At 44.4% G+C, this 26,018-nt stretch overlaps 2 protein-coding genes across 2 annotated transcripts in view; one reads left to right on the top strand and one right to left on the bottom strand.

Moving 5' to 3' along the window:
* Positions 1–19,991, top strand: part of SCFD2 (sec1 family domain containing 2) — a 155,725-nt gene extending 135,734 nt beyond the window's left edge. Inside the window, exons 8-9 of the mRNA XM_079990038.1 lie at positions 12,855–12,974; positions 16,837–19,991. Coding sequence (XP_079846164.1) covers positions 12,855–12,974; positions 16,837–16,929 — 213 coding nt within the window. The 3' untranslated portion in view covers positions 16,930–19,991. The remainder of the gene's footprint in view (positions 1–12,854; positions 12,975–16,836) is intronic.
* On the bottom strand, positions 19,889–25,705 carry RASL11B (RAS like family 11 member B). Its single transcript, XM_079990072.1, has 4 exons — positions 25,328–25,705; positions 24,365–24,421; positions 22,587–22,663; positions 19,889–21,650 (listed from the first exon to the last, which is right to left on the bottom strand). Exons 1-4 carry the CDS (start codon positions 25,464–25,466, stop codon positions 21,180–21,182), a joined length of 744 nt encoding a protein of 247 aa, XP_079846198.1. The 5' UTR covers positions 25,467–25,705; the 3' UTR covers positions 19,889–21,179.
* Between the last annotated feature and the right edge of the window lie 313 nt (positions 25,706–26,018).

The raw sequence follows: 26,018 nt of genomic DNA, 5'->3' as shown, positions 1-26,018 counted from the left end.
AACCATTTATTATCAGTCCATAATTAATAGCTGCAGCCTTCAGCATCATACGATGCTTCCAAAAACAATTTGTCCATTCACTCATTTGTTTGCCAGTGCTGAAATTAACTAGGTCTAAAGAGAATACCGTTGCAATCAAAGGATTTGCCTGCTTCACAGGCCCTAGAGCTTAACTTCAGTCAGTCAGGAAGAAAGGAAGAAAGAGAGGGGGGCAGAATCATTTAGGACTGATGGGGCGGGCGGAACCTTAGTTTCTGCAGTATATTTTTAAGCATCTCTCCTGATGAATACATTAGGCAGTACTCAATTATTACTATTATTATTATAAAAAAAGGTTAAAGCTCTTAAGAACAAGCATTGGAAGCAGTGAGTTATGCAGTAAATTGGAAACAACAGTGACTGCGTTAAAATGGCATTTCTCAAAATAGCTTTCCCTTGAAAGAAAAAAGAAGAATTATGAAGTGCTTATGAATTATACATGCCAGGAACAAATCTTCATGTTTCAGCAAATTATGAATCATTTCTTTTTCATCACCTTGCAATCAGCATCTTCTTCCTGAGGTATCCAAGAAGCATCCCCCTTTGAGCCAGGATACAGTGGTACCTCGGATTAAGAACTTAATTTGTTCCGTTGGTCCGTTCTTAACCTGAAACCGTTCTTAACCTGAGGTACCACTTTAGCTAATAGGGCCTCCCACTGCTCGCCATGCCGCCAGAGCACGATTTCTGTTCTCATCTTGAAGCAAAGTTCTTAACCCGAGGTACTATTTTTGGGTTAGCGGAGTCTGTAACCTGAAGCATCTGTAACCTGAAGTGTCTGTAACCCGAGGTACCACTGTATACTCCCCACCTGTTACATGGAGAAAGCCCCAAAGTGGGCAAACTTGGGGAATACAAAGCAGCCCAACGAAGTCTGCATGTGCCGATTGGCTACAGAATGTTGACTGACCTTTGGAAGGAAACTAGCTTTTTCACCACCAGTCATGAGATAAGAAGATTTGTGCCGGTTTTGTCCTGGGATCCTTCCAGGCCTTTAACTGCACTGTCTGTGCCCACTTTCCCTGTTACAAATACGATGTAATGGCCTTCTTTTCCACTGGGTATGAATCCTCTCTCCCTCCTCACTTAATCACACACACATACACCCCAAAATGATTAATGAAGTTGCACAGCTTGTGGGAGTCATTAACAAGATCTGTTCAGGAAGGTGACAGGCAGGCGAGCAGCTCCTCAAATGTCTCTCAAGGGACAGCCCAGTATTCACTTTGGCAGCTACAGGCTGGGAGGCAGGGAGGGAGAGACTAGCAATAAAAGATAGGAGAGAGGGGAAGGAATCAGTGAAGAAAGGCAAGTACAGTATCAACGCTGCAAACCAAAACCACACAAATGCAATTAGGAAATCCTGCAATACAGACCCACAGCCATAGACGTTACCTAAGCTGAAAGAAATCTATATTTTTAAAGGGCACACCAAGAAACCTGTCTTGGGGCAGGAAATATTACCTAGAAAGCATCCCTGAGAGATTGTCCACAAATCATGCTCTTGACCACTAATAGAAACTCCACGAAATTGCTCTGCTACATTTTTTTTTTTTTTTTTTTTTGCTCATCTAGCTTTCTAGGTGGAAGTGCTCCCCTGTTCCCTGGCTTCCCAAGACTTATCTAAAAATGGTTTCTGTAACACAGGCCCCTGCCTTTCTTGTCCTGGTGAGCCCTAAGTATAGATTAAGCCTTTTTCGCAGTTGCTGTTCATACTTCATAATTATGCTCGGGGCTGGATCTTGGGGTATCAAATTTCAGTGGTGCCCTGTGTGGTGCCAAAATCTGGTGCCCTTCCACCTCGCACTCTCCGTTCTAAATCATAGTTACAGCGCTCCTGAAGCTCTGCGCCCAGTAACACTGAACCGGTTGCGCTCCCCTAAATTCGCCTCTGCTTTGCTCCACAGACAAACCAGCTGACTTTGAGCCAGGCAAACTAAGACACCACAAAAAGAGATTAAGGCAGCCTTTGCCAACCAAGTGCTTCCTGGGACTGATGGGAGTTGTAGTTCAAAATATCTGGAGGGCACCAGGCTGCCAAAGATTGGATTGAGCCAATGGTCAGCTTTGGGATCTCTCTGAAAATAGAGAATCAGAGCCTCCCCTTCATATCCAGAATGCACTGGCCAATGAATTGTCTTCTGTGCACCTTTTAATTTAATTTTTTTATTATTTTAACAATTTGTATGTCATTTAATCACAGTTGTCTTTATTTTTTAGTACTTTTTATTAATTTTCCATTTTATAATATTTAATCACATCATCATTGTTCACTTTACTTCTTTGGCCCTAAAGAGCTTATTGACTCCCCTCCCTCCCACCTCATTGTTTTCAGAGTTAACCTCCATATCATAGCATTTATACATTTTCCAGTTTACGTTTCACTCATTTGATACGTCTCAATTTTAGATAAATATGAAAAGGTAAGTACGGTTAACATTACAAGTCTTCTTACTGTGCTGCCAGTGTTGTTAATTGCTTACAATGGTCCTTCAAATATTGGTTAAATTTGCTCCAGTCTCTTTGGAATGCTTGATCGTGCTGGTTTCGGATTTTCCTGGTCAGCTTCACCAATCCCGCAAACTCTATCATCTTCATCTGCCACTCTTCTTTTGTTGGAACTTCTTGTTCCTAATCACAGTTGTCTTTAAGCTATGTAAGGGAGACACAGTACAATGAATGTATTTGATGTATAAACCAGTCCTACAAGTTGTCAGGGACCGTGCTGAGGAGGAATGGTGAGAGCCTCCCCCTCCCCCTGCATGCAACTGTTAGTGTAGACAAGTTTTTGTACTCTTGTAGAATCAAAGAGGGTGTGTCGATGCCTCTTTGCGTCTTGTTTTTTGCTTCTTCTGAAATTAGGGATCTAAATGTGCCACTTCACAGGGGCTTCTCCAGGGGGAAAGGAGAGGGAAAGTCTTTCCTGCAGCCACAATTGCTATCTATGCCAGCCATCTTTGGTGGAAAGATAAAGGAGAAACTAAAACATAGCTAGAATCACTCAGCAGTTGCTGCTGTATATCAAAACTTGGGCGAGAAATGTCACTCTTCCGGTTGAACCTGATAAACTTGCTTAGTTGAGGGGAGCCTTAGTACATGATATGCTGTAATACCTTTTCTGTTAGCACGTGGGGAAACAACAGGGGAAAGCTTTTTTGTGGGCTGTCTTGGAAATAAAATTATTTACTATTGATTACTTAATGGCTCCTCAAAATCATACAACTGTAGGAAAGGAATGCATCAGAACCCTTATGAGGATTGCCATATTTAATATGAGAAAGGGCTGGTGTGCCATTAATATGCATGTCAATCTGCTGTGTTTGGACTGTGATTTGGCATTATGACAATGAGCCTAGCCTCCTCCTGGGCTCATGTGCAACGCACCTCTTATCTCCAGCACTGCCATAAGGAGAATATCAGAAGTTTCCATTTTAGATTTACCACAGTTTAGCACTGGCATGGGGATCCTCAGGCCCAGGGACCAAATACAACTCTTGCAGACTCTCTGTCTGGCTCTTGGGACTCTCTCCCCAAGCCATATCCCTCACCAGCTGTACCCTGTACCTTCTCTGACAGTTTTTCTCTAACTGGACCGTGTCCTTTATTATTAGAATTCAATAATGCCTCTTACTTGCAGTGGCGTAGCGTGGGGGTGCAGGGGGGGCCGGCCGCACCGGGCGCAACATTTGGGGGTTAGGGTTAGGGGGCGCAAATCCATGGGTTAGGGGGCGCAAATCCATGGGTTAGGGGGCGCAAATTACTTGCCTTGCCCCGGGTGCTGACGACCCACACTACGCCACTGCTTACTTGCCTGGATGGAGGAGAAGAGAGAGTTGCGTGAGTTTGTGTAGCAACTAGCCTGCTGTACAATGGTAAAATTTATATTTATTGCTGCACCCACCTTTGCCTCTGGCCATGCTTGCCGCTGGTATGTGGCTCTTGAAAGATTGCTCAACCCCTGTTTAGTTGGGGCCGATGGGAGTTGGGAGTCAAGAAAGCTGGAGGTTCTCCAACCTTGGTTTATTGGCAGCTCATAGCCACAAGTGCTGAGTGGAACCTTTGTGTTTAGAGGCAGAAAATTCTGAGTAACCAATGCTGTTGACAAACAACAGAGGATAGAAATTAGTTCCCAGTGGTATCTGTAGGGCCAATGCTAGAAATATGATTTTGGACTGGTACTATTTGGTCTGCTCTAGGCAAGACTTTTTTAATGGTACATAAAGGTAAAGGGACCCCTGACCATTAGGTCCAGTCATGGACGACTCTGGGGTTGCGGTGCTCATCTTGCTTTACTGGCCGAGGGAGCCAGCATACAACTTCCAGGTCATGTGGCCAGCATTACTAAGTCACTTCTGGCAAACCAGAACAGCGCACGGAAATGCCGTTTACCTTCCCGCCGGAGCGGTACCTATTTATCTACTTGCACTTTGACGTGCTTTCAAACTGCTAGGTTGGCAGGAGCAGGGACCGAGCAACAGGAGCTCACCCCGTCACAGGGATTCAAACTGCCGACCTTCTGATCAGCAATCCCTAGGCTCTGTGGTTTAACCCACAACGCCACCCGCGTCCCACATACTGGCACATAATGGCACATACACTGTACTTAATCTGGTGCCTGCATTTTAATGTCCAGCACTCAAAGGCAGACATTTTAAGAACCCACACCACTTAACAGGTTTTATTTACTACATTTTAATTTGGACTTCCTCCTAAGAGCTAAAGGCAGCATATATAGTCATTTCCCCCCAACACACACACATGTTTACCCCCTCACACAATAACCCTTTGAGGTTGTACCTCAAGAAGCAGGAGGAGCTCAATGTACTGTCCTTACAGGGCGAGGAGCAACATTTAATATATAATGCATTCCAGCAAAGAAACTGGCATGATGCACACAAACAACAAGAGGATGTGGAAACTCCTCAGAGTAGCCAATCTCATTAGATTCCCTTGAAGCCTCGACTATTATAATAAGGTTATAAATACTTGCCATCAGAAATCCTCCTTTTGGAGTTTCATTGTGGAATCTTGCTGCATTTAGCCACATGGCACTGATCACTTCAAAACAAAAAGCTTTATGTAATTGTATTTTATCTCATCAAAAATCTCAATTGTACCCCAGATCCACACACAGTTTAATTTGCATTCAGAAATTATCCAGTTCCAGTGAAGAAAAGAAAAGAAAACCACGAACAGCGGAGGGGGGGATTGAAATGTTCCAAAACTTCTTTCATAACAGTTTTAATTGAAAACTTGCATGCCTAAGCAGTCTGCATTTTAATATGCATATCTGGAATTCGTGGTTTGACTTTCAGACCTTTGAAAAGGGATACTATTTTATATATGCACCATGTGTTTGGATGCTTGCTTATTTTTTACTTAAGGAAAGTATTTGTTGAGGCTTAGCACAATCACGAAAGCACACGCAGCTCAGTTAAATTTCATAACTTCTTTCAGTATGCATTAAGTAACCTTAAAGTCATTTTCTAACGCCACAAACATGTTAACACTGAGGTTTGGAACACAATCCTGGGCTTGCCTACCGAGAAGTAAGCTTCACTGAGTTCAATGGAGCTTGGTCCCACATAAATGTATATTGGCTCTTTGCTAGGGCAAGCTGATAGCATGTTAATACAGGAAACCAAGACCTAGGTGTTTGGGTTCAGCACACTTAAAAACTGAGAAGTCCTAGTAAACTAAATAGGACATATTTCTGAATAAACATGCATCAGGTTGGCCTGTAAACCATTTCATATTTTGATACATTCAGAGAATAATGACTTAAAATAGGGGAAAGCTATGCAATTTGTAGTCACAGATGAAAAATGGTGATGTGCATGGATAGATAGATAGATAGATAGACTTTTTTCATCTGAGACTACAAATCTACTTCTCTCAAGTCATTCCTAATTTGAAGGAAATGTTCAGAAGTCGTTACAACATTGGTTAAGATATTTTTAAAAAATATATTATGGCACTAGTATAGCCGGATTTTAAAAATAAAATTATAGAGATGATTTCATACACATTTGTTAGAAGTAGAAGTATGTGGAGCTTTTCTAAAGAAAAGTTGTCAAAATACAAAGGATGCAAAATCTTATTAGCACCTGCGGTAATTTTTCTAGGCTGCTGAAGAATTATGTTAGGAAAATATATAGGCATTAAGCTAGGGTTGCCATATTTCAAAAAGTGAAAATCCGTACACAAAAGTTGTTGAGCTTTTCTTGGGGGGGGGGGGGGCAAAGAATAAATATAAGACCCTTGTCAGAAATTTGTTTTCAGGAAAGCCCCTTCAAGTAGTTCTCTTATCTTGGCAAGGGCAGTGATAGCAGATGGTATCACTCAATATCAAATTTAGCCCAGGGACCTCCAGTCACTGTGGCATGTATTCTAGCATTAATTCTGAGTAGCCAATAGTTCTGTCTGTAATCTTCATAAATATTTATTCTTTAACTTATGTCAGCTAAGCTCATACAAGTCGCTGAACAGTACAGCGGCTCATATTGCTGTACTGCTCAGCAATTTTGGAGTCCTGTTTGACCTACTTTTCAGTGTGGCTGTTGAGATCTTTCACAAACTGTGTGCTTTTATTTATGTTATGCAAATAGTTTGGTTTCTGCAGAAACGTAGCTATCCAGTCAATGTTGTCATGCTGCATATCATATTGCAGTGGAAGTAGGGTGATGGACAGGAAGAAGGCAGCTGACATCCATCGCTTTCTTCTTTTGCCGGGAAACCAGTGCATGTATAGTGGCTGTGAACAGAGTATACCAGAACGTACGTCGAGTCTGAACATTGTTGGTCGTCATTCAGCAAATGTGAGGGATACGCTCACCTTGTGTTTTAACCCACAACTTGAAACAACTTGCAGCCTGACCCTATTACACATTTAGGTAGGCATGGCCAACCAAGCCCTTTGAAATTGTCAATGAATGGGGTCACTAGAGCAGAAGGCAGGAAAGCCAACAACAGTAGGTGGAACCAGAACCAACGATAAGCAGAACCAACTGATTCTCATTTTGTCCCCGTCCTTCTCTCTGCTAAGTTCTACGAGGGCCACACTGTGTCTGAGGAACATGGCAGCCAGGACAACCCCTTGGGGTGCTTGAAAGAAATGTGCAGGTGTGGGCTGACTGAGGTTGGTGGAGCAATGCTCCATTTGCCAAATGGACCAGCCTGCACTGGAAATCACCGGGTTTTGGCATACTGTACATAATTCTACATAGGCTTGCGGCCTTACAAGGTACTACCAGACCTTCCAAGTGTCCCTATTTTTCAGGGACATCCCTGATTTAAAAAAGCCATCCCGGTTTCTGATTTGACCCCAGAATGTCCCACTTTTCCTTAGGATGTCCCTATTTTCATTGGAGAAATGTTGGAGTTATCCGACCCCTGAGCCCTGTGAAGGCAATCTTGTAAAGGAAAAGGGTTTTTTTTTTAATGTTTAATGTTTTATTATGTTTTTATATACGTTGGAAGTTGCCCAAAATGGCAACCCAGTGTGTGTCCTAACATACTATAATCTCCCCTCCCCTTGAAAACTCACAGCAAAAGAAGATTGCAGAGAGAAAACATTACCCATACATTGTCTATCTGCCCTTCTTCCCATCTCTGTAGGTGGTCCCTTATCTGATTGCCAATTGGTGATGCTAATTTTAAATTATGTACATGTTCAAGAGCTGTGCACCTGGGAAGACTGCTTGACAGGGATTTCGGTCTTCATACTGTGTAAACAATCTTGTTGAGAGACCAAAAGAACCTCTACCAGTCATTCTGAGGAGCGTGACACAGCATGCGAGGGAACTGGTGGCGAGGGAACTTGAATGTAGCTGACTGTGTGTAATAGAGGACAAATGGTTAGCCATAGCCAGCAAAGATCAAAATAAGCAGTGGTTTAATTTAATTGTGGTTTGAGGACCCGACCCCGCAAAGTGAAATGAAGACACAAGGACACGTGATATAAGGTTAATGGGCTAGAAAAGGCCACAACTTTATTGATTACAGCAATGAAAAGGTATTGGCTTAGGCATTGGATCGAAACAAGTGGGTTTATTCACCAGTAGGTGGAGCCTGTTGATGCTGATCCAACTATAGGCTCACCTCCTGCTGTCACCGAGGGTCGTGCCATGGCCTCCCGCCAAGCAGGCATCGGACAGAATACACGACCGCCAGATTCCTTTAACGGAATACCCCTAAACATTGAAGGCATAGGCGATGGCCACACCTAGCACTTCGACACACCACAACACATTATTCCAATGCCTAACCTACCCACCAATACCACAAAAGTTGTGACGATTGCTACGAGGTAGGCGAAAAAACCAAAAAGCCTAATGCCAAATGGAAAAACTCCTACCAGGCCCCCTGGACAACCAGGGCGACCAACCTAAGGTCCATAGCAAGGCCAATGACCTAGGCCCTAACTAAAAGGGAGTGGAGGGTGGGTGACACGCAATGGGACGACGAGGAATGAGGCCAGGGAAAGGCTGGCAATGCAGCAAAAGGCTGCTGAACACGCCCCCTCCGTGGCACCTGGTTGGATGGCCACAGGGGGGGCGTGAGCGCCAGCCAGGTGAGCTGGAGGCAGGGGGCAAATGCCCCCTGCTGGGCGGTGCTCGGGCTCCCGCCCACAACCACTCCCCTCTCTTTCAGGGAGGAGAGTCTTTAGCAAGGGAAGTTGTATTGTAGTATTCAAAACGAAACGTATGGAAACATAAAAAATATGCTGTACATTAATAAAATCATAGCCGTGCTTCCACATCAGACTGGAGGAGTGCAAGGGCGGGAGGAAACGGGGGGAGTTCTATTGTGCACACAGAGCTCCTTGCATGAATGGGATGACTTGGCTGAATGCAGCCCTGTCTTTTTCTTTGCCACAGGCCTGCCCAAATAAAACCATCTTATTTTGCCTTTGGAAGATCAGGGCCAAGCTACCTACTCAAGCTGTCCAAATGGCAACGGCGAGCAGCACCTTCCGCACACCATCCAAGTGTCTCTATTTTCCAGGGATAGTCCTGGAATGACATCCCAGCTTTTGATTTGATCCTGGAATGTCCTCATTTCCCCCATCAGTGCCACCGCCACCAAACTTGGGGAGTTAGACGAGCCTGCGTTTGTCTTGAGCGATGGCAGAGGCAGCAGTGGGTGCAAAGGAGCATCCCGTGGCCTGTTGTGGCCTCTGCTGCTGGCCTCCTCCCTTGGGCAGCTGGTAGTGACTGCTGGAGAAGCCCAGTCTCATGTGACACACCAGCCCTGAGGAGCAGGCACAGGGCAGGAAGAAAGGGGGAGCGTAATTTAAGGAGTCCTGTGTTAGTTTGTTTTTTTAAAAAGGAAATGCTTTGTGTGCTGCGTCTGATCTTTCCCCTTTCCAAAATGTATTTGCTGGTGTGTGTTTTTCTTTTTGTAAACCTACCAAAGAATAAAGTAAAACCAGGATTAAGGGGTTTTCTCAGAATGGCAGAGGGTGTGTGTGCTGGGTCCTGTTGGTGTATTGGTGGTGGAAATGCTGGGGGGAGGGGGAGACACTGGCAAAGGAACAGGAGTGCGGAGGGAGCGGACCGCCCCCGGCACCACTATTATGGTAGAGTACCATCAGGGCGGCCCCCCCGGACACGCGCCGCAAGCCATGCCCCCACAGGCAGTGCGTCACACCCCCAGAACATGCACCACACCCCTGCGGTCAGCGTGCCACGCCCTCACGGGTGCATTGCCACACCCCCGGGATGCTTGTGTGCGACGTTTGCCCTCCTAGGTGTGTGACATCATACTGGGTTCATAAGGAAAGGGTTAACTAATTGTAAAATGACTCACCAATGGGAACCCTAGGGGAGGAGTTAGAGTTAGAGTGGTTGAGAAGTCAGTCTGGAGTTAAAGAAGGGAGAGGGAGGATAAGTCTGTGGGTTTGGCTAGTCTGATGTAAGAAAGTGAGAGAATTTGTTAAGAGTCAGTCAAACAGTTGAGATAATCAGTCAGAAGGTATTAGGAAGGTCAAGGCCGGTAAAGAAAGTTAAGATACCGACAGGAATATTATCTGGGAAACCATAAACTTGTTAATGTTTATAAAATAAACTTGTTTATTTGGTTCACTTTTAACAACTGTCTGGACTCAGTGTTTTACCCGAGAGTAACGGGTTGGTGGCAGCGGGGAAGCGAGCACAGTGGTGGCACAGGGATCAATAGGCCGTCAAACGTCCGGGGACCCTGTGTGATCGCCACAACATCATCCCCAACCCAACCCCCCAATTTTTTTCATTGTTTCTGGTTTCTTCCTCGCACGGTAAGGGTGAGTCAGCAGTCAGCCTTTTGTCCCTGCCATTTTCACCTCTCTTCAATCCTTTCTCCCTCCTTCCCTGTTGTGCTGGTCCCGTGGGTTACCCGAGAGGCAAGGTCCAAGTCCGGTCCATGGCCAAAGGTGCAACGTGGAGGCAGTCCATAGTAGCTGAAGCTGGACGCAGGGCAGGGAGTCAGGTGAAGTCAGCAACAGGCTTGCAAGCAGGGAGCCAGGGCAGGTCAGGAGCTCTGGCAGGAAAGCAGGACAGGGTTCAGGCAGGAACCAGCAACCAACAATGTTGCTCCCGCAACTTGGGGCTGGGGCTGGCCGGCTTTTATCTGCCCCGAGGCATAGGGCAGCCACGATCCTCTGGTGACTCGCCTCTCCTGGCCTGGAGGCGAGCACTCCTGTGGGAACCTAGTTCCCTCTGCCTCTCTGCACTTAGCCTCTGCAGCTCAGGAGAGGCTGGAGGGTTACCTTGATCTCATCGGCCTCGTTCTTCCCTTACTCCCTTTTAGCTCTTCCAAAGTGGAGCACTTTCCCTTGGCCTGTCACGCTGGAAGCTCATTCTAGATCTTCTACAATTATGTCCTCTTCTTCAGGTGCTGGCCTAATACGGGCCTGGTGTCGGGCCATTGCCTTCTCAAGCTCTGGAAAACTCTTGAAGAGCTTTGTCACAACTGGTGCCACGGGAGGCTGCTCCTTGGGCTGGAGCGGGGCCACTTTATTGCTCTTTTTGAGCTGCATTACGCTTCTCAGTCGCCTGAGCCACTCTGTTCCGCGAAGGAAAAGTCCGCTGAACCTTCCTTCTTCCTGAAGGTCTGGAACTGACCGCATGGTTGATGCTGGCTCCGCCTCCTCTTTAAGCAGTCAAAATCAGAAGAAAATCCAAATCCTCTGCTTTCTCTCTTACCACCAACCGCACCTACACACTCTCTCTGTCTCTCCTCACTAACCCACACTGGACACCTGTAGTTGGTGGCTTTTAAAGGAGAAGCAGGAGATGTCACAAAGGAGGGCAGGCCATTGTTACCATGGCAACACACCCACCTGTGGTGGCACAGGCATCAATAGACCGTTAAATGTCCGTGGATCCTATGTGATCGCCACAGTGTCACGCCCTCATGGTCGGCGTGCCACGCCCCAGGGGCGCCAGCCACGCCACGCCTGCTCTCCTCCCCCGGTAGCGGAGCATGCAGCTTCACCACTGGGTGGAGAGACACAAAAAATGGGGCGTTGGGAGCGAGTGAGAAATGTCCCTATTCCCCTCTGAGGAATGTTGGAGGGTACGCATGTGGTTTGGTGGCCTCTCCACCACATTCGGTGCAGCCTGCCTGCTTTGAGGTGGCTGAAGGGAAGGATGCAATCTGCGTCGCCCTTGCTTTTTTGTTTCGTGTTTTGCTTCCCATCGAAGCACTTTGCAAGGAATCCTGAGCCACTTTGCATGGGATCCTGAGCACGCTGCCACTTCTTTTTGTCAGGGAAATGTCTTTCACCAGCCTTGCAAAAAAACAACAACGACACTCAAGCTTGCGGTTTGGAAACCCTCCATAATAGACAGTACAGGTTCCATCCGGTCATGGAACTTTTAGCGCTTTCCATTAGTAGAGCAAATGCATATAACAAATGGTTTTGCAAGACAAGACAGTTAGTTGCTAGCATAGCACAGCACCCCTCTCTCCGTTCTGGTCTGTCCACCTAGGGTGCCCTTACGTCTTCCTTTACAAAGGACAGTTCTCTCTTTCAAGGGCTTCTTTGAGTTGACTCCTAAATCTATTACAGAACGGGCAGCAGAATATCTGGATGTTGCCATGCCTTTCAGATCTGCTGCTTCTTAGCTTGTCAGTGTTAATAGTTAAGCTAGAAAGGGACTTATTTTAAATAAACCTATTACTGGCATCTTTTCATTGGGAGATGGCAAGAGAACATCAAGCAAATTATACTTTTAAAGTTGCATTTTTACAAAAGGTTTCCACACCATCAGCCTAGAAGTGGTTTAGGAGGCTGTTACGTGCATGCTCTGTTACTGTCATCAAGCAATGAGAATCAATTTTCCTCTTCTCTGTAATCTGACAAGGTGGGCAGCCATCTTAGGGGTGAAGCTGCAACCATAGCAACGATGCATAGGCAAATGGGCATAGAAAATGGAAGGCAGAGTTAATTAGGAGGGAAAGGAGGTCTCTGTTCATGATCTGTTCACTTGCCAGGCAGAAAAAAGAGGGCCTTCTTCAGAGTGGCCCCTTGCTTGTGGAATTCCCCCCTCCCCCAGGAGATATGTTGGCCTCTAGTGTCCTGGCTTTGAAACAGACACTGAAAACTTGATTATTACCATTATCCAAGTTGCATCTCAATATGTGGCACTCCAAATTGTTTTAACTGCTGCTGTTTTAATGTGTGATGTTTTAGTTTTATATTGTGGTTCCGATGTCAGCTGCCATCAGAGGATTTTGCTCTGAAAGGCAGCATATTCCTTACTTTGGAGGGGGGAATTAAATAAATAAATAGCTCAAGTTGCATAAGCATCTTAATTCTGTTCCTTTAATAGGTGAGCCGCCCTCACCCTAGTGATCATCCTCTGGTGATCATCTTCGTGGTTGGTGGAGTGACAGTGTCTGAAGTCAAAATGGTAAAGGACCTTGTAATGGCGCACAAGCCCGGAGTACAGGTACAAAACTCTTTTCGGAGCAACAAGAACATCTCTGCATATGGATGTAGAACTATTGGGTTCAGCCTCAATCTGACGCTAAGAGTTTTCTGGGGTCACAAAGACTTGATTCTCAGCTTGAATGAAGTGGCACGCTCTGCAGAAAAAATGGGAAGGATTCACACAAACGGCCCCTATAATCCACAAAAGCCTTTCCCCTACCCAAAATGCGCCACAGGATAAAGCAAACCTGAAAAGCTCTAAGGTGTGGCTGGGTCTCCGCATGCAGAAGAATGAGGTAGTGGAATCCTGAGGTGATGGAGCAGACTGTGCCACTTCAGACTTCAAGTGACAGGTGGCGTTTCTGAATGCTCCATCATGTTAAAAAAATAAAACAAAACCTCTTCAGGTTGAAAGTTAGCACATCAGGAAGAAAGGTTCTTAGTTAGATTTCTCCTTGCAGTGCTAGTTTTCTCCATTCGGGGAGTTTTTATGTAGAGGAGTTTTCTAGACAGTTGCTCATCTGCCTGAGGTGGTTCGCTCTATTATTCTACCACTTCTTTCTCACCTCATTTTGCTGCACATGTGGAACCGGCCTTGTAGGCTGGAGGGAGGAGGACATATATGGGCACATAGCTATGGAGTTCAAAGTTGTCTACTACCTAGTTTATACTCCAGATGGGAACAAATAACACTCAAAATAACTGAGTTGAAGGGGTGGTGCATTCAGTACCAGGGATAGGCTGCTTGGTAGCTTCCTGATGATTTTGAACTCAAGCTCCCATCAGCCCCACCCATCTGAGATAGCTCACTTGGTAGAGCATGAAACTCTTCATCCCAGGATTGTGGGTTTGAAGAAAAAAAGAAAAGAGTTTGGATTTGATATCCCACTTTATCACTACCCGAAGGAGTCTCAAAGCGGCTAACAACCTCCTTTCCCTTCCTCCCCCACAACAAACACTCTGCGAGGTGAGTGGGGCTGAGAGACTTCAGAGAAGTGTGACTAGCCCAAGGTCACCCAGCAGCTGCATGTGGAGGAGCGGAGATGCGAACCTGGTTCCCCAGATTACGAGTCTACCACTCTTAACCACTACACCACACTGGCTCTCTTAGAGCTGCATAGGCAAAATATTCCTTCATTGCAGAGGATTGGACTACATTACTCTTGTGGTCCCTTCCAACTCTATGATTCTCTGATCAGGAATGGTGTCAGTTGTAGTACATAACACAGCCTGTTGTGAGGTGTAGCCCTACCACACTGGCGACTGAGTTTAGCAAGACGGGACATAAGAAAGACGTAAGCCTATCAGAGAATGGCAGTAACAGGTACAGTACCACCTCAAGCTGGGATGAGGAACATGGAGGCCTCAGACTAGAGAGGGACTCCAGAATTCTACACCACACAGAGAGGGCAGTTTACCAAACAGCTTCCTGTCAGGATCTCCCAACCCCTTGTGAATTATCTGAGGCCTACCCAAGAACTAGGGACATGGATGGGAGGCCGCTTCGGAAACCTAGGAAGTTTTTCAGGCTCTGCCAACACTGGCCCACTTTTGTACGCCGGTTGTCCAGCAAATTATTGTGTGTACACAGTAAGGGTTAGCTTAAACGTCTGCCAAGCTGCAGCTATAATTTTGTGAGCCTTCACAACATACTCATGGCTTCCCTGTGAGTCATTGGCTGTGACTGTACACTCACAGAAAGATTCCCCACTCCTTTCCTCTCTGATTGGGTATCATTGGGGTGGGCCAGTCTTACGAGGAGCTGTCATGACAGTTTTCTTCCGGGCTCCACCAGAAATCCAGGCAGATATCCTTCTCTACCCCCATGGTACATAAATAGTATGTCTTTGCTCTACAAACAGCATGCAAACACTCCTGTCATAAATCATGGTGGCCGCATGTTTGATTAGTGAAAATGTTAGAGGTGGAAGCAGGGTGGGCGTTGAAGCAATACAGGGCTGGAGAAGATGCCTTTTGCGTGTTAATGGCATTCTTGAGTTAAGAGCTCATTCAATCGTTCCCAAGCCTTAAATGCTTTCTCCGGCAACACATTTTCATCTGATAACTCTCCCGCTTGCGTTTTGCTTCTCAATTATCCCCTTAACCCAGGGAATCAAATTCTTCGCTGCCCTGGGCAGACCTTGAATTTGCAGTACCCTGATGGACAAGTTAATCCCAACTCCAAATGTATTACTACGGCTTGAAAGATAAGCAGAGGTTTAATGAGTGAGAAGAGTTTAAACTATGTGCCAAGGCTTTTTGGCTTACTATCTGAGAGGGATTGAGGTTTGACAAGGAGTGACATGGAATCTGGTGTTGCTTTGCTTTGACTTGACCCCACCAACGATGGGTCACCCCTTGAGACAAAGAATTCAGAACATACTCATTGTTTTATATCCCTATGTATAAAGCTGTTACATTAGAGATTAAAAGGCTTTGGAGTGGAAGGGAAGGGGAATCCTATGCCCACCCTGAAAAAAATGTTATCTGAGTCTTTCTCACATAAAGTTTCCAAATCATCTGGATTTACCTGGACTCCTCTGGGTCTCTGAATGCTGACCACCTGTTCAGGATTATGTTTTCAATGATCCTGGCACTATTCAAAGCTGTTTATGTGAAGCCTCGTGTCACTCGCTTTTAAATCTCAGGCCCAGATGAAAACATTGCTATTGGCATACCATTCTATTCAAACAACACCTTGCAGTTCACAGTTTATGCTGGTGTCCCTTTTAAACAGGAATTGGATTAGGGTTGTTAAATCTAAAGTGTTTTCAGCAACAAGCAAAGAGCCTGTCAACAGATACCGATCACTTCCAATGTTTGGTTGGAGTATAAGCAAATGATGACTAAATGCAAAGTTAAAGAACGTGTGGTTCAGTTCACAGGGTAACCTCAAATACAGAGATGGTTATGATGATAAGAGAAGCTGTGCCTTTCATTGAGAAACACAAAGAGAAAATAGCTTATTTGTGGCATTCTTTTGTTAAGGATTGTACTTAAAAATACCTGTGAATGTCTCAGAGAAGCACAAGGCCACCTTGCAGAAACAAACAGTGATTAATAACTGGCATTAGTAATAACTGGAATTGATTACAACCCAGAGAATGCAAAAAGGATATATTTCCATTACTCCTATCATTTTTACACCTGTTTTAGTTACTGCATTATTTCATTCTTACTGTGAAAGAAGGAAATAGTAAAGATTGTCTTTATTATTAATGGGTAAGAATTTCAAAAGGCATCTCTATTGAGGTTTTGGTACTTGGCAGATGTAAATAAACTTAATTGGTTGATTAATCAGTTTTTAAAAAATAATTAATCAACTGAAAATGTTTAATCAATGGAGGGGCTCTGAATTTTGGCACCATACAGGATACCACTGAAATTTGAGACCCTAGCGTCTGCCACTGCACAATGCGTGACATAGGTTAACTATTACGGTATCTCTTACAAATGGGAAAAGGCAAATTTTGTAATCTGCTGAGCACATGCTGGGGGAAAAACACATTTGATTTTTAAAATTCATCATAAGCCAAAAAGAAGCAACAGCTTTAAATTGAACCATTCATTGACAAAAATATTAACAGTGTTGAGTAAACCTATTGCAGGTATATCCAGAATGACAATTAATTAAAATAAGGAACATTGCTATAGCCCATAAGTTGGGGAAAAAGAAAAAAATTATGCAATGGGGTACAAGTTTTCTGATTATGTTGTTTCCAATGATCTACAATAAGATGTTGAGCTTTAGTGAAGCTGTATTTATTTGGCTGCAGAAACACAACTCCTTGTCATAAACTGTGCCTGACACTTTTCTGTGTCTGGTAGTGGTGGCAGGGATTAGTCTCTGTTATTCTTTATGCATCTCTCTTTCTTTTCAGGTAATGGTATTCTCCACAGCTCTCCTGACACCACTTAGCCTTCTGGAGCTGCTGTTTGCCACGGACCGTCTCCAGCCAGACATTGGCATTTGACAAGCCAAGAGTCTTATCAGAGAAGATGAGCACCAAGCCCAACTCACCAGAAAAAATATCAAAACCCCTTGGCCTTCTATCCCATGAGACATTCCTGCAGAAAATGAGAGGTTCTGAAATTACTCCTGATCTTGATCTGAACATTGGGGGAATTGCTTTTATAGCTGCCAACAAGAGAAAAGTACCTACGCTAAGATAGCACTTGAAAATCTGTTCATTAGTCCTGTGACGTCAAGCCAACCTTCAGTTCTTCTTCTCTCTGCAGTGATGCTGTGTTTAACTGAAATTCTTTCTTTCTTGCTGGCAACTACAGGGTAAAGGTTCCTCACTGTCCATATCAGTCTCATTGAAGCATCGCAGAACCACTGAAGATGACTATCAGTGCTTCCATTTCTATGCTGAACTTTTCCTTCGTTTTCTTTTATACTGAGCTTTTCCTTCCATCTTGCTTATGCAGTTGGCTGGCTTGTGATATAAGATACCCCTGGAGAAAATGTTGTCAGTGACAACAAAGTGTGCCTTAATGTCTTCTTCACAATCTCTAATATAGGGAGCTCTAATGTTGGGCCTCTTAAGTGAGATGAGCGCACAACCCTAGAGTCGGACACGACTGGCCCGTACGGGCAGGGGTACCTTTACCTTTACCTTAATGTTGGGCAGCTTTCATAATGGCAACCAACAGACATCACTGAGGAAAGAGGGAGGACTGGGATTGCCTATCAGTGCTTTCCAAAAAATTTTTTTTAATTTTCTATTGGTCCATTATGGAGTCACTCTCTTCAGTGGTGTCCATCTCAGTGGTGCTACACAGAAGGTAAATATCAAGCCTTTGATAGCTAAGCATACATTAATATACTACAGAATCAGCCCAGTGTGATTGTACATTTAGGGTGTTGGAAAGCTGAACACCCAAATGAGGTAGGATTGTTTCAGCACACTTGCCCCAGGTCTCTGAGGTCTAAGCCGGCTTCAAGGGCTCACCTGCTGAACTTACACTGTCATACTGAGCAAAAAACTCATGGGCCTGGGTTGTCATCTAGACACAGGGTCAGTTTATACATTCAGTAGATACATACGATAAAAGCTTCTGGACCTTCCTACTTCAACTCAGTTGCTTCCTCCAATGAAAAACCTTCCCTTCCTTTAACAAACTAGCATGTGAGAGAGAAGGGTTCAGCATAGACATCTCCCAGTCATGGCTAGTTTTCTATATGGAGTATCCCCCACAATTGCATGTATTATTGGACTTCTAGCCTGCTCTATCCCAAATGTTGAGGGTGGTCACAATATGCTAACTATTCTCCCTTAGACATTGCCACCAAATTCATTCAAACGTGAAACCTGCCACCACTGCATGAAGTCAGTCTTTTCCACTTTTGGCTACTGAATGTAGAACATTTATAGAAGAAGCCACATGCAAAGAGCTTGTTAGTCCAGACCAGGGTTTATTGGATGAAATGGTTACTTAGTGTCTTCTGTTATAAAAGAACAGATAAAAATTTGTAGCAGGTTTAACATTATAAGGCTACAGCTAATCTTTCTCTTATAGCTAGTTTTCTGGAAAAAAACAATGGTAGAATAGTTTAAGATTAGGAAAGAATGCCTAGCAAATCAAGCAGAGAAACAAAATTTTCTTTTCTGAATTGCATATGAGATTTTCCTCCAGGCAGCTAGTGATTCTTTGCTGCAGTTTACAGTGTTAGAATACAGCGAGGCACTGCCTTTTTCCAGTGTAACCCAGCAAATATTTATGTGGACCACCAGTTTAGGCCTTCCCCAGTCTAGTAGATGTTGATCATCCCATTTTTAAAGCCATTTCATCTCATGGCCCTTCATGAAGGTAATCTAAATTGGGCTCTAACCCAGCTAACAAAAGGGGAACAATGGACAAAGTTTTCTTAAATGAAAAGGACACATTTTGTAGCATTTACTTATGGCAATAGACATTGGATGCACCTCGCAGGCTGCATTTGATAGACAGGTGACAAATCATATCTGTATAGCTATTTGTTTTGAAGCACTTGGAGAAGAGAAAAGAAAAAGCTGGCAGTCTCCATGGTTACGATTGCAGTTCTGCTACACTGCGTTAATAGACGTCAGTATTTTGGAGATTAAGCAGGAAAACGGGCATATGGCAGAAATGATGCATCTTTTCTTTGTCTCCTTGATGGGATTGGAAACCCAGACCAGTTTTCTGCCCGTTGGTGGCTGCCCCAAAGGCTGTTGGGAAGCCAGACCTTCATTCATTCAATGGCTGCTCCTCTCTGTTCATGATGGTTCTCGCATGTAGAGGACCAAGGCTTAACTGTAGCATGGGTTTAGACTCAGGACATAAAAGTTGGGGCTTGCTTCGCAGGACCACTGTGTATTGCGTGTAATGGAAAAGACCACACAATGCTTGTACAGAATTTCTGATGCCGTTGTCACAAGTGAACGGGCATGAATAGCTCTCATGTGGGAAATACAGATTTAGGCAGTGGGAAGAGACCCATCGGAACAAGGGATACTCCCAGTACTCTGAAAAAGTCTTGATATACAATAGCCTTTTTTTCTTTTTGTTTTTTAGGATGAGGTAAAGGAGGACTGTGCAGATTTTCTACTACACAGTCTTCAGCATCTTAGGAATGACAGAACAATGCCAATAATCAGGTCAAAAAGGGTTTAAGAGGCAGGTGATTTTGCATAATACAGTAACTGCTTTAGTTGCTGCAGTACAAGTCTGTATTACAGAAGTCTGCAGTTGGGGACAGCAGAAGACTGCTGCAAAGGCAAGCCTTGATCATCTGTATTTGTGTTGTGTTACTGAAATCAGAGAGACACTAATCCCTGCAAACCGTCACTGGCCAAGCCAATGACTGAAGGTCCTCTTAAGCCCTTGAATGCCTTTAGGTGACTTCCCTGTCTCTCACGCGTCTTGCCACTCATTTCTAGCATCTGAATATAAAACACAACAATCAGATGAGAAAACAAGGTTTGGTTTAATCACAGGAACAAAATGAAGATGTCCCATTTAAAGAGTTGCTGTCAACATAAAAATAAATAAGTTACAGCTTAAGGAACAAGCACGGTGTTTGTTTGTTTTTAAAGTGCATTGGTGTCGGGCGCATAGTCCTCAAATCCTGGATAACACAACTGATAATTCAGTGTTTTCAAATGTTACTACAAAGAGCACTTATGCAATAGTGGAATAGCCCTCATGCCTTAGCTGGAGATAAGTCTCAGCTAAAATGGAACAGTTTCATGGACTAAGACAAATAATTGGATTGGATTGAAACAATAGGAAGTTGTATTCCTGTTCAGAGCAATTAAGTGGGAACTTTACAATCCTCATGATGAGTGGAATACAGAAAAAGGTCTTATCTGGAAAGCTGCAGCATTGCATCAGATGACCACTCTCTGAAGAATCATCAAGATGATAGTGTCTTAGAGACAGGGAGAAAAAACTTATCTATCTAAAAATGATACTAAACAGCAGTTGTGGTACCAAAATGTCTCATCACACCATCAGAAATACAGTTAATAATGCCCCCCGCATTTTATACTGACATTTCTTTTACTGATTCAATGACATACTTGTGCTTCTTCTAAACCAGGGGTAGGCAACCTAAGGCCCAGGGGCCAGAAGCAGCCCAATCACCTTCTAAATCCAGCCCACGGACAGTCCAGGAATCAGCGTGTTTTTACATGAGTAGAATGTGTGCTTTTATTTAAAATGCATCTCTGGGTTATTTGGGGGGCATAGTAATTCGTTCATTCCCCCCCCCCAAATTGAAAAAGGTTGCTGACCCCTGTTCAAAACCATGGGTTTTTAAAAAGCAGGCAACTCCATTGAAGACTACTAAAGAAGCCAGCCTTCCACCAAATACCAAAATATAGCTAATGGATGTAACACACAATTTGTTCCCCATCAGTAAGACTGCATTCAGAATATTTCTTCCCTGTCCTTCATTATGTAAGTATGATACAAATAACAACATGACCTAACTTCCACAGCAGAACATGAAAATATTGTCCATTTAGTCAATCAAATGCGCTTGCAACAAGAAATTCTACGCTCCACCACTTCCTTGGGGGCTTATTCAAGCTTCAGTGTTACTCCTTCATTACAAAATGCTTTATGTGCATCTGAACTCTTTCTCTCGCACGATTTTTGGATGCTGAAGTACCAGCAATTAACGTTCCAAAGCTGGAACTATAGAAATATGCACTGGGAAAGGGGAGGGAAACCCCATCCCATTTAGTTTGATCTTTCAGACAGATGTGACAGTCCTCACTTTGGCAGATAAGGCTTGCTTAAACCTTCTCTTTAGATCCTGCATGTTGGGTGACTTTGGTCTTGGAATGAGAGAGCTTCTCCTCTTCTCTGGCGTGCTGCTGGTGGTTTGTTGCTTACAGACATCTTTACAGAGGTTGTGGAAGGCATTGAAGACCTCCTTGTAATTCTCACTGACAGACACCTCATAGAAAGTGCAACCCAACATGCCAGCCAACTGAAGTCCATTTTGTGGTTCTACCTCTTTAACGTGGAGGAGATCTGCTTTGTTTGCTACAACCACCACAGGCACTCTGTTTCCTGGGTGCAGCTGCCGTATGTGCTGGTGGAAGCGACCGAGTAGTTCATAACTCTTATAGTCTGTGATTGAAAAGACTATCACAATTGCATCTGCCCAGCGAATACATTTGTTCAGTTGCTCATTACAGTCAAGGCTGTGTCCATGGACCTGGGGGAGAAAAAAAGATTAAGTAGGGGAAATATTTGGCTGCAAAGGAAAGCTTACAATGTCCATTACATGTTTATTATTGCATGTTGACTCTAAAATTTTAATCCACATTTCCACATGTTAGTCCAGTTGCAAAAAAATAAAATAAAAAATGCTACACTCAATTATTTCAGAGTCTGCCAAATTCAAGCTGTACTCTGCCTCGAGAAAAAGACTTTGTGGTGCCGTAGAATGGGAAATTAACTGGCTAGACAGTGAGTCGGGAGTGGGGAGAAAAGAACAAAGGTATGAGCTGGAAACATTTAAAGTTGGAGAACGGCCCAGTTCAAAAAGGCAAATTTTGCCCTTACTCATGCCTATACGTTCAAACTTTCCATAATATAAACTCAACTCCTAACAAATTTTAATGAGTGCAGCTGCCAGGGCTGTGACTTTTAGTTTCTTTTGCATATGTGTTTATGAAACTAAAGTTGATTAGGCTATAGCAATGAAATTTCTTTCCAGATTTCCAGTGCACTTTAGTAGAATAATAAAAATGAAGTGTTTCTTAGTTTGCCAAGGAACTGTTTTTAACACATTTGGGTCCCGTCCCCCCTTTCTTTTAAGAAAGGCAGGTTTCCTAAACATGATGGTTGTGTCTTCAAGTAGACAAAAGTTTAGCTGAAATTGTGGATTGTTTTCTTTTACTGTCAGAGGACGATATACAGACCATTTATCAAGTTCTGACTGTTTACAACTCTAGTTATTAGCAACAAAACAGTTTTTCAGTGCAGCTAGGCTCCCAATTCAAACAGCTACGATCCTTGCACATCTACTTGGAAGTAAAGCCCTACTAGGATTCTTATGAATCAATATATGTAACAATGAACTTCTTGAAATGTGCCAAAACTGAAGCTCCCCTTTAAAAGTGGTACAAGGCACAGGAACATAACTCACCTGTACTCCAGGTGTATCTTGGACTTGAATTGCAAACAACTCTCCATCGATTTCAATCTGTCTGCTGTACAAGTTACCTAGCAATAAAAAAGCACTTCATCAGACAAGTTCAGAGAGGGGGTTGTACATGCACTATAAACTGACATTCATTAACCTCTGCACAATGAAAAGGGAAAAAACTCATTAGTGGAGATGGATCTGTGACTTGTTGAAAAAAAGTGGCATTTTTGCTACCTTAGGCAGATGGTGTTTTCATCATAAGAAAGACTGGCTGTACAATCCTGCCCATGTCTACTCAGAAATTCATCCCACTGAGTTCAGTGGGATGTACTCCCAGGTAAGTGTTTACAGCCTAAACACAGCAAAGCATGGCGTATATGGGCAAAAAAACACACAACAGAATTCTTAGTAATTGGCTTCACTTACAAAGCTAAAATGCTGAAGCAAACCTACATAAAAACCTCTTGGCAGAGTTAACCTTTGGAAAAAGTTAACTGTCTAGCCCCTTTTTACGGGAAGCACATTCCTAGCCAAACTTAAGCTCATTTAAGTTTCACTGAGTCCAAGAAGAAAGTTAAGGATGTGCTTAAAATCAGTTACACTGGAACTAGCAGGATTTCAACGTTCCACAGTGGAGCATGCTGTCCTTCCTTGATAATGTGGGATCTTGCGTGGTCACAGAACTTTTTCACTCAAATCAGCCTGCTGTTAAAAAACAACCACCCTCAAATCAATGTGTCCTGCCCTCCACACACACACACACTCCTATTTTAGCTACAGTGTCTGATTAATGGGAAGGGGGGATCATTTTCATTTTATACAAGAGACTTTAAAGGCTTTGTCACAATTGATTCTAGATCAACTATATTTGGTCTTGACACTATTAGCTCAAGCTGAGGCAAATGCATACCCCTCCAAGTGGCTACAAATGCTTATCTACAATATGTGCAAGTAGATTTAAAGTACACAGGCAGCCTGTGTAAGGGAGAATGAAATGAATGCTAAGAAATAAATGCATTCAATATAAAACTGCATCTTCATTACAGCAAAAACAGGACATTGGAATATTGCTTTGATGGGTGTACACCTTGTTATGGGGCACCTGTGACCATCCAGATCTTGCTTGGACCCCAAACTCTCATCATCACCTGGAGAGCCACCTAAACACCCCCCAATATACTGAAAAATTAAGTTTAGTTTGGTTATCTGCATTATAGAAGATAATTTCCACCCTCTTTGTGGTTCAGAAATTTCTTGGAAAGCCCTCATTTTGTGTGTCTGCTGTTCTTCATGAATAACAAGCTACTTGGCTTTGAATTCAAGCTTATTTGCATTGATTAATTTGCATTGATTACATAAATATAGGAGTGGGAAAAGGTTATAGGACTGAAGCCACCTCCTTTAGCTTAGAACTTGTTTCATTCTAGTGTGTGTGTGTGTGTGTGTGTAGCAGATTGGTGAATGAGGACTAAACTTCAGAAGTCAAACTACAGAGGAGGGGCTTGACACCCCAATGTGGCTGCAGTGAGAATAAAAACAGGGCAGTTCTCGCCTTGTGCTAGCTAAAGTAGGTCAGTGTATAAATTCTTTTTGTCCTCTTGATAACACTTGGCCAGACACCTGGGTTTCAGCGTTGCATAGTGACTTTGCCTAGTGAAATCCCCATTGTACAGTCTAGCTTTCTGGAAGTGAGACACCAAAGGCTTCATTGAGTTTGTCGCTGGAGTCAAAATACACTGCAGTGCACACCTGTGAATACAGCAAGGCTCATTTCTTACCTGCATTGCGTTCGTAGTCTCCAATGAACCGTTTTGTAAGAAATCTCACCACCAGGGCTGCAATTGATAATAAAAAAGGTGCAGGTTAGGAAGGGGGGAAAGCAAAAGATACAATGTCATCTGCACTTGGTGTTTAAGGGCAATAACCTCCCCCAGTTTCTGTCTGCATACCCAAAAACTCCACAATCAGCACACCGGAGCAGGGAAAGCGTTTCAATATGCTATTGGGGGAGTGCATCTTTTTCTAGAGTTACCTTTGGCTAGCAGTAGCAGCAGCCATCAAAACTTGGGATGTAGCAGTCAAGCAAATTAAAGGCTGCAATCCTAAGCATATTCTGTTGGGAAAGACATCCTACTACAGAATCCACTGCAGCTGACTCCTGAGTAACTACTTTTAAGAGTGGAACTGTGAGCAGTCATCCACGATACACCTTTCAGTCTGAAGGAACAGGCATTTAGGCACCTAATATCATTCACCCCTCACAGGTTAAGGATTCACTGCTATGATGAATCTTCAAGGGAGTGGGAATGGGTGTTATCCTTTTAATGAGGCGTCCACATGTCAGGCTTGGGCAGCAGGGGGTGTCAGAGCTTTTGTTTGGTCACTGATCTTCATCCATTCCTGATCTGGCAGCAGGTGCTTACCTAAGAGAAGAAGGATGCTGCTACCTAGCTAGCCATCGTCTCTTTCTCCCCAAATTAGAGGTGAGCACTTTGGATCGCTGGCAGGGATGCTATCCTCATATTCAAACCATACTTTGGACCGGGCAAACAGATTGTCACAATGGCAGTAGGTTTGCTCCCTTCCCGCCCCGCCCTTTTGCTACAACTGGGGAAGGATTCCCCCCTCCTTGAATATTGGTATATTCATTGCGTCCTTGCAGTATGCCTATGTCCACCGCCGCCCCCCGCGCACGCCTTTCCATGTCGCCAGGATCAGCCCCGCGCGTCCCGTTCTCTTACCGGTCTTGCCCACCCCGCTGGCTCCCACCACGGCGATCTTGATGAGTCGGGGGCGGCCCGATCCGCAGCTATCTCCGCTGAGGGTGCTCCCTGCCTGGGGGTACTCGGCGATGGTCCCCATGTTCTGGATCAGGCGCATCGCAGCTGCCCTCGGGGAGGCGAGCGTCGCTGCAAGCCGAACGACGCCCAGCCGCGATGGGGACGGACTGGGAGGAGGCGCGACGGGAACCCGAACAGACGGAGAAGAAGCGCGTCTGCTCTGCGCCGCCTCCGCGCTCCGGAGCCCCTTTTCTCTGGGTTTCCGCAAGCCCCGCCTCCCGGTTCCCGGGCAAAGCCCCGCCCCGCCTCCTCCTCGCTTTGAGCAGCCAATAGGGAGCTAAGCACCACCTCTCTCCCCACCTCCTTCTCCTAGCAAATCCGCCTTCCCGCTGCGCGATCCTGAGCGCCTTGGCGATTGCTCTGCTTCCCGGGAGGGGACGGGGCAGGGGCGCCAACTTGGATAAAACATTGTGGGGGCTGACGGCCCCTCGGAGTTAGCTCCTATGGAACGGAGCGTGCAAGCTGCAGCGGTTTGCAAGCTCCCTCTTCTCTCTCTCTTTTAAATTCAAATTTAAAACAAGACATATTATCCAAAAACATATCATCCTTGTTTTCCCTCCATTTTTTCTCCCTCCCCCCACCCTTCCACACA

Source organism: Podarcis cretensis, assembly GCF_951804945.1.
Source record: "Podarcis cretensis genome assembly, chromosome: 9".
Classification (NCBI taxonomy): domain Eukaryota; kingdom Metazoa; phylum Chordata; class Lepidosauria; order Squamata; family Lacertidae; genus Podarcis; species Podarcis cretensis.
Note: the sequence above shows the minus strand (reverse complement) of the source record. Positions and strands in the feature narration are given on the sequence as shown.

What these genes read in the sequence shown, in the direction of transcription:
- RASL11B (XM_079990072.1), bottom strand. Translation starts at nt 25,466, where the DNA reads ATGCGCCTGATCCAGAACATGGGGACCATCGCCGAGTACCCCCAGGCA. An exon ending in CAGCGGGGTGGGCAAGACCG is followed by an intron (nt 24,422 to 25,327) that starts GTAAGAGAACGG and finishes TATCAATTGCAG; the next exon opens with CCCTGGTGGTGAGATTTCTT. An exon ending in AAGATACACCTGGAGTACAG is followed by an intron (nt 21,651 to 22,586) that starts GTGAGTTATGTT and finishes TTTCTCCCCCAG; the next exon opens with GTCCATGGACACAGCCTTGA.